Source organism: Rhodnius prolixus, unplaced genomic scaffold (genome assembly GCF_049639745.1).
Source record: "Rhodnius prolixus isolate KJV_2025 unplaced genomic scaffold, Rpr scaffold_1, whole genome shotgun sequence".
Lineage (NCBI taxonomy): Eukaryota > Metazoa > Arthropoda > Insecta > Hemiptera > Reduviidae > Rhodnius > Rhodnius prolixus.
Window position 1 is genome coordinate 739,467 of NW_027411581.1, and position 15,240 is coordinate 754,706.

General features: G+C 38.9%; 1 protein-coding gene across 1 annotated transcript in view; it reads left to right on the forward strand.

The window, feature by feature from the left end:
• N (neurogenic locus Notch protein) overlaps positions 1–15,240 on the forward strand; it is a 116,566-nt gene that overhangs the window by 97,902 nt on the left and 3,424 nt on the right. The window contains exons 9-29 of the mRNA XM_074123704.1: positions 5,776–6,012; positions 6,147–6,453; positions 6,541–6,800; positions 7,446–7,716; positions 7,805–8,037; positions 8,591–8,885; positions 9,222–9,511; positions 9,633–9,938; positions 10,112–10,374; positions 10,478–10,679; positions 11,118–11,308; positions 11,408–11,555; positions 11,666–11,804; positions 11,898–12,093; positions 12,351–12,527; positions 12,603–12,847; positions 12,949–13,204; positions 13,308–13,510; positions 14,017–14,140; positions 14,216–14,461; positions 14,919–15,138. Of these exons, the coding sequence (XP_073979805.1) occupies positions 5,776–6,012; positions 6,147–6,453; positions 6,541–6,800; positions 7,446–7,716; positions 7,805–8,037; positions 8,591–8,885; positions 9,222–9,511; positions 9,633–9,938; positions 10,112–10,374; positions 10,478–10,679; positions 11,118–11,308; positions 11,408–11,555; positions 11,666–11,804; positions 11,898–12,093; positions 12,351–12,527; positions 12,603–12,847; positions 12,949–13,204; positions 13,308–13,510; positions 14,017–14,140; positions 14,216–14,461; positions 14,919–15,138 (4,809 nt within the window). The remainder of the gene's footprint in view (positions 1–5,775; positions 6,013–6,146; positions 6,454–6,540; positions 6,801–7,445; positions 7,717–7,804; positions 8,038–8,590; positions 8,886–9,221; positions 9,512–9,632; positions 9,939–10,111; positions 10,375–10,477; positions 10,680–11,117; positions 11,309–11,407; positions 11,556–11,665; positions 11,805–11,897; positions 12,094–12,350; positions 12,528–12,602; positions 12,848–12,948; positions 13,205–13,307; positions 13,511–14,016; positions 14,141–14,215; positions 14,462–14,918; positions 15,139–15,240) is intronic.

The following is a 15,240-nucleotide window of genomic DNA, read 5'->3' on the forward strand; positions in this document are numbered from 1 at the left end:
GAGAGAGATTCTGTTCTGTCCGCCAGTTTCCTTAGAACAATGATAACAACTCTTGCCTAAACCAAATTCAGAGATCCCCTTATCCAGAAACACATAAAACTCCCTATTTGGGATGGAAAGTGTCATATTAAGTCGGGAATTATAGGATGACATTTGTTAAGTGATAAATGATCAGGACTTCCTGGCGGAGATCCAGGTTTCGAGACCACTTGTCAGCCCCCTAGCCTAAGAGTTCTTACAACTCACTGACAATGTCATCTGTCAGAAAAGAGAAATCTATTCTGACGTTCTAGATGCCAGTGACCTCAGCTATTGTTGCGCCTTGAATTTAGGTAATTTAAAAAACACTTTTGTTCTCCAATTAAGAGAATATTGATATTTTAGATACAGTAGTCTAGGTGATATCGGAGAGTGTGCTAGAAGTATAATCCACCTGGATGTGGAGTTAGCAGTCGTACAGAAGTCTGCAGTCGGAAGATCACACAGTTGTGGAAGCAGTAAAGGTCACTAGGATGCGCCAGGGCGAGTCGGTGATTCACTATGTGCTATCAGAATGTGCCGAAGGCAGAGTGAAGCTGCCACTTACCTCTCCTTCCAACTGTAGCTCGCCCCTTCCCTCTTGTCCTGCCATTAAGTCTCTCCGGCTGCACTTTAAAGTAATTACTATATTTGGGATGTTCCATTAGCACTCTCATCGGAGAACTACAGCCTACCTCCAGCACTCTGCTCCATACTCTTATATTTTACTTAGTAAAGCAGTGGTTAGAAAGTCTATAGCTGCGCTAGCGCTCCTTAACTTCCACTCAGGAATACTCACGCTACTTTCTTGTCGTAACGTTTACAGTTCGAACTCTCTTGCGTTTCATGATTGAAACGTATTCACTTCCTATGCAGTTTGCATTACAAAAGTTTATACATGAGTTTACTTAAGAAGGGGCGTCTGTCTGAAATCTATCTAGTAAAGTAATAAAGTCAGTGAATTATCTGTTGTGGAAATGCGCATGCTCAAGGCAAGTGCGCCGAACAGGCTTGAGGTGTGCGCTTGTAATTCTAATGGAATTCTAAGAGGCGACTTGAACTAAATAGTGGATACCTATCCGGTAACCCAGCTAGCGGCAAGAGATGAACGTCTAAGAGTAATCTTTCTAGTAGTAGTACATTACTAGCCTCAGTTGCCAAGAGAAACTAATGAGCGTAGACGAATGGAGCGACCTTTAACAAGAAGAATCTATTTTAGATGTTGTAAAAAAACCGGTTCATAAAGTGCATCCTTCTTCATACTTGTCGGGTACCTTACTCTTGTAGGATGTCTATTGTATCAAGAAATATTAATGTATCCGACAGCGAACTTCACGTCTCGCCATCCTTCTGAACTAGCCAATAGGACTTTATGATCCAATTGCATTTATCTTCTAGCAAACAAACTTTTACTATAAATTTCTCATATTAACCACTTAAATGAAATCCAAGGCCTAGACTAGTACCACAAAACATCTTAGCTTTGCGGGTCTCGCCTCTAACCGCTCAACTATTGTGAGGCCTGTAAAAATTGTATATTTCGGATACTTTTATCAAATTGTTAATGAGAAATGGGGTCTCCAAATGTGAAGAAATGCAACTCAGATTTCGACCGAAGTTCGTTGCACTGGGAGCACAACTTTGGTGATTTTTCAAATTTAGCGCTACACCCTTAGAACGCTATATACCTGGCTCTGCATGAGTGGCATGAGTGTATAAGAAGTACGAGGAGACTGTATAAGTTACTGTTCAGCAGCAGTGAAATCAGTTTTTACCTCTCAGGCAGTCTGCCCCACCTAATTTTGAAAGGCCGCTTCATGTTAAATCATGTTGCAGTTACCAATTAAATTGTGAGAGAAACTTATGTGGATATCACTAATTATTTATCGGAGAATCAGTGAATGAATTTTAGGAATCTGTTCCTTCATGAACCTGATTCAAATCTAATAAATCCAGCGACAGCCCTTCTGTCCTATTAAGGGAACAGGAATAAAGGAAACCAGTACGCTATACAAGTAGCCCTGCTTTCTGGTGGAGGGGATGAACTCCTTGAGATGATCAAAGTGCGCTGCTTGTACTGTATGGACCCCAAAGTCCAGCGGCCCTTGGACCGTTACCGGACCTCCCACCCCCGCCTACATACCTTACCTGATACTACAGTTCCCTTTGTGCATCTGCAGCTGTTCCACTTCCACGTCTTGTCTACTTACATCCCGCAGCACATGTATCTAGCGATAATATCCATTTCTAATTCATTATTAATAATAATAACAATAATCTTTAGAGAGCGGTCTCCAACGCGAAGAACTCGAATTCGAAGCCTGCCCACTTACAGCTCCTCATCCCGCGGTAAAAGGGTTTTTTGTAGCGAGAGAACATTGTCCAGAGGCTGGCCGAGCACTGAGAAGACTAGAGGCGTATATGATCATAAATAAGCGTCTTAAAACAATTTTATCGTCTAGTATGTGGACAACAAGCCTTGCATTTAAGGGGCCCGGGACAAAACGAAAATTCAATGCCTGTAAGGGAATGTAATAGCTTCTAGTTTAACGTAAATTAGCAGAAGTTTAAATTATAATTTATAGCGACTGCCATTATAATTTCTGTTATAAAGAAGGAGGTCTCAGAGATATATTCCAACATTTGTAGAACTAATTGTAAAAAATTACTGTAATATAACTTAAAAACCCTTTTTTCAAGGAGTCACTTAGACGGGCGATCGCTCCACTTGTCCGAGCCTATAAATGCGGCACTAGCAATTAGCATTCAAATTTTAAAGGAAGTGGCAGTTGCTATTTTGTAGAAAATCTCGCCAAACTAAAAAAGTCCTTCAATAAAATGACTCTTCCGGAATGCTAAATATGATCAAACTCCCTTCTTGTCGCGTCTCCTGGTTCAAACATCTAATATAAACTTCCGGCGAATTTCCCCCTTTATTGTGAACACACACACTCACATACATAGACAAAACACTTTTCGCTCTCAGGGGACCTCATTCGTACATTTCTGGTGAGCAATCAAAACAGAAACTTTGTATAATCGTAATACGAGTATTTGCTGAGCAAGTTGTTCCCCTGAATGAATGATTTGGGAAGATAGAATAGCGACGAATTTTGAAATCGAGATCTGTGAAGACATCCCCTGAATACTGAACACACTGTTGACTGCACCAGTCTACAAATTGGATTATGCTAAAGGAGGAGCAGTTCGGACTCGGTTGGCTGACCACAGTTGAACACTACCGTTTTCGCGGGCTGACAAGCATGCCCATCTTTCTGCTTATTAAACATTCACTGATTGTGCGCTTTCTAACATTTATTGTATTTACCAGCCGAGCTAGCAACTTATTAAAACAGATGTTAGTTCGGCCTAGCTGCACATGACGGGAACTTGTAAACGAGATATATAGCGAGCTTTAAACTGGTATTGATTTCGTCCACTTCCAGCTTCTTCAATTCTCTGCTCTCAGATTGTAGCTGTTGCTGTTATCGCTTCCAACCCCATTCTAGCGCTCGATGAAATCTCTTTTTGTATTTAAAAAATATGAGTTAACAGATGCTGTAATTGTTAAGTGTTAACACTCAAGAGTTTCATTTTCTTACTCCTATTCCGTTAACACTCAACAGGTTCCAAAAGTATGTAAACATTTTCAGCGAATTTCAAATATTTATTATTTGCTTTTGGCTTCATTGGTGAAAATGATATGTGCCAACTCGTCCTATCCGTAAAAACCGACATAGAACAGAATGCTTGAAAACTGCCAGCTGCCTCAAGCAGCACTGCAAGTGAATCTCGTTTTATTATATTATTCTTAATTATAGATTAAAGCGAGGTAACATTTATTGAAAAATTTTAAGTTTTAAGAGATGAGAAAAATGGGATAAGATAGTACGTTTAAACCAGTTTTACGGATCTCTTAGTGTGTTGCCATTATTAACTAACAGCAAGGCACGTATTTAAATTGTACTATGAGAAATATCAATGTACGAGCAGACCGTTATTTCCATTATTCTTTAATAAAAGAAACATATCGAGGTTAATAATGCTTGTATGCCGCCATTTACAAGATTTACAAATATCTAGACATTAAATTCTGTATTCTAATAGGATTCAATTAATAACTGTGTGCAGCTACAGTATTGTTTGATTAGAAAGGTATTCAAAGACGGCCATTTGCATATTTCATCTTGCGAGTGAATAGCAGGGCTACAGGTCGGGGATAACCAAGTTTAGAGGTTTCAGTGTGTTTCGTGAGTGTCTCAGCGTGAATATATTATCAAGTAACGCTGCATTAACATAAGCGATGCCATTACAATGGTCTGCTTGTCCTGCAGCATTGTGCCCACAACAAGGATGTCTGTACCAAATACGGTGCGTTCAGTTCAGTTCACTTCATAATGTTTGTAGTTTACTGCCCTCTTACTGTTGAAAAGAATTTTCTGTTATTGAAATGTTAATAAATCTATTGTTTGCATTCAATCAACTTTGAATTAATAACATCTTTAACTTAAAAGCTGTGAACGAAGTTAATTTAATGTGCTGTTGCACTAAGTAAAGGAATGTTACACAAAATACTCCATACGTATTTTTTCTGTGAAAAGAATGCTGGTCTGAGAAGTTCTAACACATATGTAGTTGGTCTCAACCTTTTTCGTGAGTTGCCCCTTTTTTTTAAATAAAACTTATGATCACTTTGCCTTCTTCAGTGTGGAATGAGTGCAGGTAAAATGTTGAGGCCCTTTCGTCCGTTACATTCTCAAACGATAACCTTACACAGCTCCTTACCTTGATGAATTTACCTTATGAAGTTCGCAAAAAGACGTTCAATTTTTATTCACATTCGTAATTTTGGTGATATTTGCGTTCATAAATATTAGGGGTAGGCGGGTTTGGTGAAGTGATAATAAGTTTAGACTAGTAATTGGGAGATCTCCAGTTCGAGTCCATGGCTTACTACTTTTTATTTAATTGGTAAAATGTTTATAGTAGAGTATGAGCCTTCGCCCCCTCCCCTCACAAAATTCTGTAGTTAGACTTATATTACCCAAAAAATAATATATGAAAAAGTTGGCGATCACATTACTCTACATCTACTTTAAACTCTTATGAAGGAGGTTTAGTTTCCTGACAAACTTAGAAAGCCCTACTTGAATTAAATTTCTTGAAAAAAGGTTTTAAATAAAAGTGACTATACAACGTAGCACCGCACTACGTTGCCTGAAAATCAGGCTTCTGATTTTCGTAGATCATCTGTGGATTATTCATCAATTTGGTCTTGAGATTTGGAATTTTTAATAGAACTAATTTCAAAAAAAAGAAATAAAATGAAAAATAAAATCTGCAGGATAGAAATATTTTCTGACACACTTCTACTTTCGAGGTGAGAAAAATGGACCTCGGAAATTAGTCGGTGTGATCAGCAAAACTGAAAAACGGAAAATATTTGGTTTACGAGTTTTACAAGGAATATTTTTTAGTTAAAATCTCTGTCCGGAAGTTATCTCATAACCAGCGGGGTCCTTGAAAATTTGAATTGCCAATGATCATTCAAAGACCTACTTTGACTTCAAATCTGTAAACATTGTTTAGATAGTTCGAAAGGACTTACTGCGGTTTACCTCAGAAATACAAGCAAGAAGTGAGTGTCCCAATACCAACACGTTTCCTTTTTTTTTTTTATTGGCGACAAATCCAACTTTAGTTAATTAAATTGAAGTTAAACAAAAATATTGCAGTATAAGATATGTGTCGATGCAGGTTTCACGGGCACCCAGTGCGAAGTGGATATAGATGAGTGTCAGATCAATCCTTGTTTGAATGGCGGTACCTGCAATGACTTAATCAACAGCTTCCGATGTGCTTGTCCCATCGGTTTCACCGGAAGCCGTTGTCAGACAAATATCGACGACTGTATAAGCAATCCTTGCAGAAATGGTGGAAAATGCGCGGATTCAATTGCTGCTTACACTTGCGATTGTCCACCCGGATTCACTGGTAAGTATTTACTTTTTAGTTTTATTTAAATTTGTATTTATCATAAGGCGGTTCAGCATTAGAAAGATCTATCTATAATATTTATGAAAGATGTGTAAGTAACTAATAATGATGTATTTCTTAAATTCACTCAGGTTTGAATTGCGAAACAAATATAAACGATTGCCAGTCATCGCCGTGCTATCGCGGAGAATGTATCGACGGTGAGAACTCCTTCACTTGCGCCTGCCAACCTGGCTTCACCGGCAATCTGTGCCAAGTTCAACTTGATGAATGTGTGTCGAACCCATGTCAGTACGGAGGCCACTGCGAAGATCTCATCAACGGATATCAGTGTCGTTGTCGACCCGGTACTTCTGGCCTTAACTGCGAGATTAATGTCAACGAATGCTATAGCAATCCTTGCAGAAATGGCGCCCAGTGCGTTGATGGCATTAACAGGTTGGTTGATCCTTTTTTTCATTGAACTTTGTTGAATGCGGCTCTCGTGACTGGAAAAGGCACAATAAAACCTGTTATTAATTCTAGGTACACCTGTGAATGTCTTCCCGGGTTTACTGGACTACACTGTGAAACTAACATTAATGAATGTGCGTCGAATCCTTGCGCCAATGGAGGCATGTGTATCGATCTGGTAAACGGATTTAAATGTGACTGTCCCAGAGGATATTACGACGCGAGGTGTTTGAGTGATGTAGATGAGTGTTCCAGTAATCCGTGTCTGAACGGAGGCACTTGCGAGGATGGCCTAAATCAGTTTATCTGCCATTGTAGGCCTGGATTTGGCGGTGAGTGGTTATGTTCACCATTTCTTAAATCACTTTCAAAAGGTTTTATTTATCCTACTGTGAGTTTGAATTCTTTATTTTTTAATACTCATACAAAGAACTTTGCATTTTTCTACATGTATCAATGTGAACACATCACATATATTTAAACAAAATTACCATCGTGTTGAACTACAGTACATAGTAAAATTGTTTGCATACTTGTTTAAATGTAAATACTATAAAGCTTCAGTTTGACCAGATTTACTAACTTTAATCGTTACTCTGCAGTCTGCACCGAGTTTGACTCGCAAGAAGCTGAAACTTCCGAATTTTTGAATGCTAGATTAATTGTTGTGCTTTAATTAAAGAGCTTTTGACTTTTCTTTCATTGTGATTTAGCTGTATAGTAAGGCTCTTTTTTGTTTCAACACTAGCTACAGCAATTAACATAGCTGAGTGAAAAGTTATAATGATAAGATGTCTTCTTAACTAAAAAAGTTAGTTTACTAAAAGTTAGTTAACTAAAAAGTTTTCCGATGGCAACCATAAGTGGTTTTAATTCTCTGAGCAAGCTGTGACGGATAAGAACGTCAATGTGATACATTCAACTATGATTCCACTTTTCAAAATTTTGTAGACGCACGATTTAATATTTCTTTTCAGGCAAAAGATGTGAAATAGACATAGACGAATGTAGTTCCAATCCTTGCCAACATGGTGGCATATGCCAAGACCATCTGAACGTGTACACATGCCAGTGTCTAGCCGGTTATACTGGTCAGAACTGTGAGACCAACATTGACGATTGCGCCGGAAATCCGTGTCGTCACGGTGGCTCTTGCATAGACCTGGTGAACGGCTACAAGTGTGTGTGCATGCTGCCCTATACAGGAACTGATTGCCAGGACAAACTTGATCCTTGTTCACCCAACAAGTAGGTTATAAGTTCTTCGGCATTGAATGAAATATTGATTTCGTTGATGTTACTTTTGAAAGCTAATTTGGTTATATTTATGTGCAAGATGTCAGCATGGAGCCAAATGTACGCCTTCCCCAAACTATTTGGACTTTGCCTGTCAATGTTCGGCTGGTTATACTGGCAGACTATGCCACGAAGATGTAGACGAGTGTTTGCTGTCAGCGCCTTGCAGGAATGGTGCTACTTGTAAAAATAAAAATGGCTCTTATCACTGCGTTTGTGCGAAAGGATATGAGGGCACTGATTGTCTGATAAATACTGATGACTGTGCATCATGTATGTAATTAGATTTGATTAATTAATTCTATCTTAAATTGCAGCTTTGAAATGATATATCATGGTTGGAAATTATAAAAAAAAACGGCTGTCTCCAAAAATGTCTCTTACTTTACCTAAAATTTATTTCCATATTTGTCCTCAAGGTTTCGAACGAACCTTGATCACTTTCATTCTAAAAAACAAATTTCAAACGAATTAACTAATAATGTCATTAAGATGTAACTTTTCTAAAACATATTTTAGCCTTTTTTGGGTATTCATTCATCTTTAAAAAGCAGAATCTACAACAGTACATAATTTTTTAAAAAAAGCTAGATTAAATAGAAGATTGTTTGTAAAGTTGCGAATGAAGTTTTTATGAAAAGCTGAGATTTAAAAACATACTAATTTAACATTATTTCTAGAGACTGGCCAAGATTTTTTTTATTCAATTCCAATCACTAATACTTACAAGTAGTCTGTGTTGTTCTGCTTTTTTTCCTCTCTTTAAAACAGGAAAAATAATGTATGATTTAATTTATTTCATTTTTGTGATCATTTTATTCCACAGTTCCGTGTCAAAATGGTGGAACCTGCTTAGACGGTATCGGCGACTATACCTGTCTGTGTGTGGACGGCTTTGGTGGTAAACATTGTGAAACTGACATTGACGAGTGTTTGTCGCAGCCATGTCTGAATGGAGCCACTTGTACCCAGTATGTGGACTCATACACGTGTACCTGTCCGCTTGGATTTTCTGGGATTAATTGTCAAACTAATGACCAAGACTGCACTGAATCCTCTTGCATGAACGGCGGAACTTGTGTGGACGGCATTAACAACTATAGCTGCATTTGCAAACCAGGGTAAGTACATATTTGCAAATATAACAAGGGCTTTTGCAAATTATTCTTAGTTAATTTTCTTCATTCTTTGGTTCTTGCTCGGTTTCGGTACACCTCTTTTTTTTTGTCAACTCTGGTATTTCCATGTCACGAGTATTATTCCATTTTGTCCGGCTTATCTTGCGCTCCACTACTGTCTTTTCTGGTTCCCTTATTTCTGTTTACTTTCTCACCCATTTTTTTTTTTTTTTTACATTTTCTCTTTTTACTCTTTACCACACTTCGAACAGCAACCTCAGTTTATCAGGCTTAGAAACTCAGTGCATAAAACCTAACTTGAAATCTTATAATTTTCAGATATACCGGTGCGAATTGTCAAACACGGATTAACAAGTGCGACTCTAATCCTTGTGCTAACGGAGCTACCTGCACGGACCACTTGCATTACTACACTTGTCACTGTCCATATGGATTCGAAGGAAAACACTGCGATAAATTTATTGATTGGTGTGCTACTCAGCCGTGTGAGAATGGTGCCCATTGTCGACAGAAGGAGAACACTTACCATTGTGACTGTGCGCCCGGATGGACTGGCAAAGTGTGCGATGTCCAGATGGTTTCTTGTAAAGATGCTGCGATCAGGAAAGGTTGTTATCAATTTTCTGGCAACTCTCACGTACAATCTCTTTCTCCTGCCTTATTTGTAGATTTTTTTGTTTAATTTTTAATTTTATTATTTTTTTTATAATTGGCCTAATCTATGTGTAGGAGTAAGCCGAGAGGCGTTGTGCAACAATGGAACTTGCGAGGATATAGGCAACAGTCACAGATGTCACTGCCTGGAAGGATACACCGGCAGCTATTGCGCAGTGGACATAAATGAATGCGAATCTGCACCCTGTCAGAATGGCGCTACCTGTCACGATCTGATCGGTGCATACAGCTGCCATTGTGCTACTGGCTTTCAGGGGCAAAATTGTGAGCTGAATATTGATGATTGCTCGCCGAATCCATGCCAGAATGGTGGTACATGTCACGATCAAATTAGTCGCTTCAGTTGTTCTTGTCCACATGGTGAGGATTTTTAAATTTTCTAGTGCCCATTTTGCTGTAACCTTTTTTTAAAAAAACGTCGGTTTAAGCCACCGGCTAATTGAGTTTCTAAAAAGAAAGATTCTCTTCCTTAGGGCAGAGTTTGATTAATTTCTAAAATTCCTAAATTAATTCCTAAAAATTAACATTTGCAGGTACCTTGGGAATAATTTGCGAGATTAATGTGGATGACTGTGTGATGGGCGCGTGTCACAACAACGGCACATGTTTAGATCGGGTCGGCGGATTTGAGTGCGCCTGTCCGCCAGGATTTGTCGGCCCACGATGTGAAGGTGATATAAATGAATGTTTGAGTAACCCGTGTGCTGGTCCAGGAACCCAAGACTGTGTCCAGTTGGTCAATAATTACCATTGTAATTGTAAGACCGGATATATGGGTCGACATTGTGAAGTCAAGGTATTTAATTCCGTTCTATCTCACATAATAGTCTCTTAAATTTATTTTTTCTTTTATTTGATTTGTATTTTTTTTTTTTATGATGTTGTATAATTGAAAACAGGTTAACTTTTGTGAAAGTGGCCCTTGCCAGAATGGGGGAGTTTGCACGGCCTTGGAGGGCGGACACTCGTGCATGTGCCCCGATGGGTTCTCTGGCAGAAATTGTGAATTTTTTGGCTTCGATTGTGCTTCCAATCCTTGTCAAAACAATGGAATTTGCCGAACCTTAGACCAAGGAGGTTATACCTGTGAATGTCTACCTGGTTAGTCATTTTATGTTTATTTATTTTAATAGTAACGATAAATAGGGTTTTGTTTTCGTTCATTTCAGGAAGTATTAAAATTCCAGCCTGAAGGAATTTTAATTGACTCGAACGGCATTTTCCAGTTTTCTGTAACTATCTCTAGATAATCGCCAAATGTTTATTTATTTAAGAGCCAACGTATGCTGGGCCAATCACTTCAGTTGGAATCTTTGTTCAGAGAGCAATGTTTTCATGTAGGTCCAGGGGAAGCGTGACGACTCATAATACTACACTAGATAACATTGAAATATTTTTTAAAATTGCTCTTAAATCGCACATTAAATGAATCTATCTGGGCATTAATATTGTGATTCTTAGTTGTTGCAGTTTCAAAAAATGCCTTATTAAAAACCTATTGTTTAGAGACAATCAAACCCTAACTTCATGTTAATTTAGGATCTGGAGGAACATACTGTGAACTAGACACCTCCAACGAATGTGCGTCTCAGCCCTGCCAACACGAAGGTATCTGCCAGGATGGTGTGGGAGATTATGCTTGTTACTGTCCGCAGAAGTGGAAAGGCAAGAATTGTCATATATATGACGCCAGTTTTAGAGGAGGTCTGGGCCGGGATCTTATCATCAAGGTGGGATTTCGTAGATTAACGCTTTTTTTGTATGTCTCAGTTCTGATTTTTGGAACATAGTCGTTGAGAACTTCACGTTTTTTTTTCATTTTGTTTCAGAACTCCCAACCGATCACACCTTCAGAAATAGAGATTGCCAGGAAGAACTGTGAACTGAATGGGTGCAGTGCTAAAGCTAAGAATCTTCGTTGTGATGAAGAATGTAATACTCATGCGTGTGGCTTTGATGGAAATGATTGTACTCTTGGTACGTGCTTTCCTCTACTATTTATATATTATCCTTTAACTAGGTATTAAACTAGTTACGAGCTTTCTCTTATCCATTATTCAGAATTAATTTTGCAATTTCTGTTGCAGGCGTAAATCCGTGGCACAATTGCACAGCGTCTATCCAGTGCTGGAAGGTGTTCATGAACAAACACTGTGATGAAGAATGTAACAACGCTCAGTGTCTTTTTGACGGCCGAGACTGTGAGAAGAATCTACAAAGATGCAAGTTAGTTAAACTTCTTAACTCTGCTTCCAATAATTCAAACTGTTTTATATTTAAACTAGCATGCCATTACTAACGTTGTACTTCGCTTTCCAGCCCTATATACGATGCCTACTGCCAACAACACTACGCCAATGGATACTGCGATTACGGCTGTAACAACGCTGAATGTAATTGGGACGGACTGGACTGTGAAAGGGAGCCGCCTCGTCTTGCTCAGGGAGCCATATCCGTGGTCGTGCTTATGGATATGCAGATGTTTAACGCTAACCTTGTTAAATTTCTCAGAGATGTAATTACTACTTGCTTTTTCTCTTATGATAAATATGTATTTGATCTCTTTAAATCATCTAGAACTTCCGTACACATTACCACCGGTATCCTGTGTCATTCGAGAACAATCTTATGACACTTCTTCATAAGACTAGAACATAAGTATGCTAAGAGCTGCTTTAATCCCTCATCCATCGCCATGCTCCCTTTCTATTCTTAACAAATTTTGAGATTTAGTACTTTAATGTCATTTTTAAAATGTGTTATTAATCATAGATTGGCCATCACCTGCGTGCTACTGTTCGCGTGAAAACTGAGGGCGACGGAAGAGACATGGTTTATCCTTGGAAGGTGCAAGGAGAAAATTCTCAAGGTGTGATAGCTTTTCTGGAAATAGATAACAGGCGATGTACAACAAGTCCAGGAGCAGAATGTTTCTCCACAGCTTCAGAGGTTTATATAATGGCATTTTTTATTTTTACTACCTCAGATGTTCAAAACCTTAATATTTTATGTAAATGTTTGTAGGCTGCGGGTTATTTAGCTGCTACAGCTCAAGCACATGGGCTCACCTCATTTCCTATATACAAGGTTGAAGGGGTAACCAGCCCTGAACCACCAACCACTGAAGCACCGACTTCTGGCAAGTTTGTCTTCATTGGCATTATATTGGTAACACTGGTTGGTTTGCTACTCGGGGTGTTAGTTACTGCCCAAAGGAAACGGGCTCATGGTATTACATGGTTTCCAGAAGGATTCCTAAGGACTAATAGGTAAGTAAACCAACATCGTTTCGTAAATTAAAAAAAAAAGTTGTAGTTTTGTATCTTATAATTATCCTTTGGATTAAAACATTGTTTCCTTTGAATAATAGCGATCCTCGAAGAAGACCGAGACGTGGTCCGGATGGTCAAGAAATGAGGAACTTGTCCAAAGGTGTGGAAGTGGGTGGAGGTGGCCTAGGTGTGACCCAGCCTCACTGGTCAGACGATGAAAGTGAAATGCCACCCGCGAAACGCACTCGTGAAAATGGATACGCCAGTGAGCACCCGGTTGTCACCGATTACGATGAGATGTGGGCTCAGCATATACCTGACACTAGAAATGTCATACTCACGCCACCCAGTATGGTTAGTGATTCTTTTTTATCTTGCGCTATTTCAGAATTTCGTAGTTATTCTAAGTTTTATGAATATCTTTTATAAAAAAATCTTTTTCTTTGTACCAAACCAGGAAAGCCATTCAGTAGATGTGCGAGGTCCCTGTGGAATGACGCCTTTGATGGTTGCCGCTGTCAAAGGAGGCGGTCTAGACACTGGTGAGGAAGAAGAGGAAGATGGTACTGCGGCTGTTATTGCCGACCTGGTCGCTCAGGGCGCTGAACTCAATGCCACTATGGACAAGACTGGCGAAACATCTCTACATCTTGCTGCAAGGTGCGTTCTTCACTGCCTTTGTTCTCGTCTTTCTCTGGTTACTGAATACTGAGTACTTGAGTTTTCATCAAAGAGCATGTTTTGAGGTTCAAATACACAATTTTTTCACTTTCTTGAGTCAAAAGTGGTACTGTTCCAGTCTAAAATTGTGTATGATTAATACTGTCCTACCTTACTCAATCCTGCTGATGATTTGGGTAATTAGTTGTTCTTTGGGCACCCATGAACTCACAGCAAACCAACTCCACCTACACTTGACTCCACCTTTTAGACGAGTGTATTCTTAGTTCACAAATTTGCTAATAAATAGAAAAGGTAAACAGTAAACGCGACTTCTGTATATTGGATTTCGACCAAATCTTGAAGAGGCAGACGGGTCTATTTAATTTAATTTTAATTATTTCCGGAAAAAACACAATTTTGAGATGTGATCAATAATGCTCATAATAATCATAAGAATGAGTTTAGATGTACTTTCAAATTTATCAGGATTTAATTTGCTGTAGATATGCACGCGCTGATGCCGCGAAAAGACTGCTCGATGCAGGTGCCGAAGCCAACTCACAAGACAATACTGGCCGAACTCCGTTGCACGCCGCTGTGGCCGCGGATGCGATGGGTGTATTCCAGGTACGTTGAGTTAACATTATTAATTTTTTTAAATTTTTTGTTTTTTTATTATCGTTTCGACAATTATTTGTTTAGATTCTGCTAAGAAATCGGGCTACCAATTTGAATGCTCGCATGCACGACGGTACAACACCATTGATACTGGCGGCTCGACTCGCCATTGAAGGCATGGTGGAAGATCTAATCAATGCGGACGCTGATATCAATGCGGCTGATAATTCCGGCAAGACTGCTCTCCACTGGGCAGCTGCAGTGAACAATGTAGACGCCGTCAACATACTGCTCTCTCATGGAGCTAACAGAGACGCTCAAGATGATAAGGTTAGAACAGTACTTTAGTTTATACTGGATAATTTTCAACTTTATTGCTAATCACTTCAGTATTTTTCTAGTGATGCAAAATAATCACACTCGCAGAAACAATAAAATTTAGAACAAGAATAACTCTGGCTAATGCACATATTTGCAATCGTCAATTTTCAATAAACTGTTAAATAACTGATAAAACTGATAAATAAATAATCTTTAATTCAGTTGGCCAACAAAGTGATTTAGGCTTCCCTAAATTCTTCGAATGTTACAAATTTTTATTCGTTTACTAATCGATTCTGTAAAAATCTTTTAGTTAATACGTAATATTATTGTAATACTTAATTACATTGTTGGAATTGCAAATTTTTTCATTCATTTATTTCTATTTGCTTGGCCGAACAATGGACTTTCTTATATGACTATTTATCCAAAGGAGAAATGACTAAGCTGAGTTTATTGTTGGCAGGATGAAACCCCGTTGTTTCTAGCGGCCAGGGAAGGAAGTTTTGAAGCGTGTAAAGCCCTTCTGGACAACTTCTCTAACAGAGAGATCACAGACCACATGGATCGTCTGCCACGCGATGTGGCAGGAGAAAGACTGCATACCGACATTGTCAGGTTGCTGGACGAACACGTTCCCAGATCACCGCAAGTGTTGTCAGTGGTGCCAAATGGACAGTTGATAGGTAAGTGCAAGTTAAATCTCAAGTTCTGAACCAGCTGCAAGTTTACTTCTTATTCTCCCTCGTACTGCTATCAAGATGATCTCTGGCTACAAGTTTTCATTT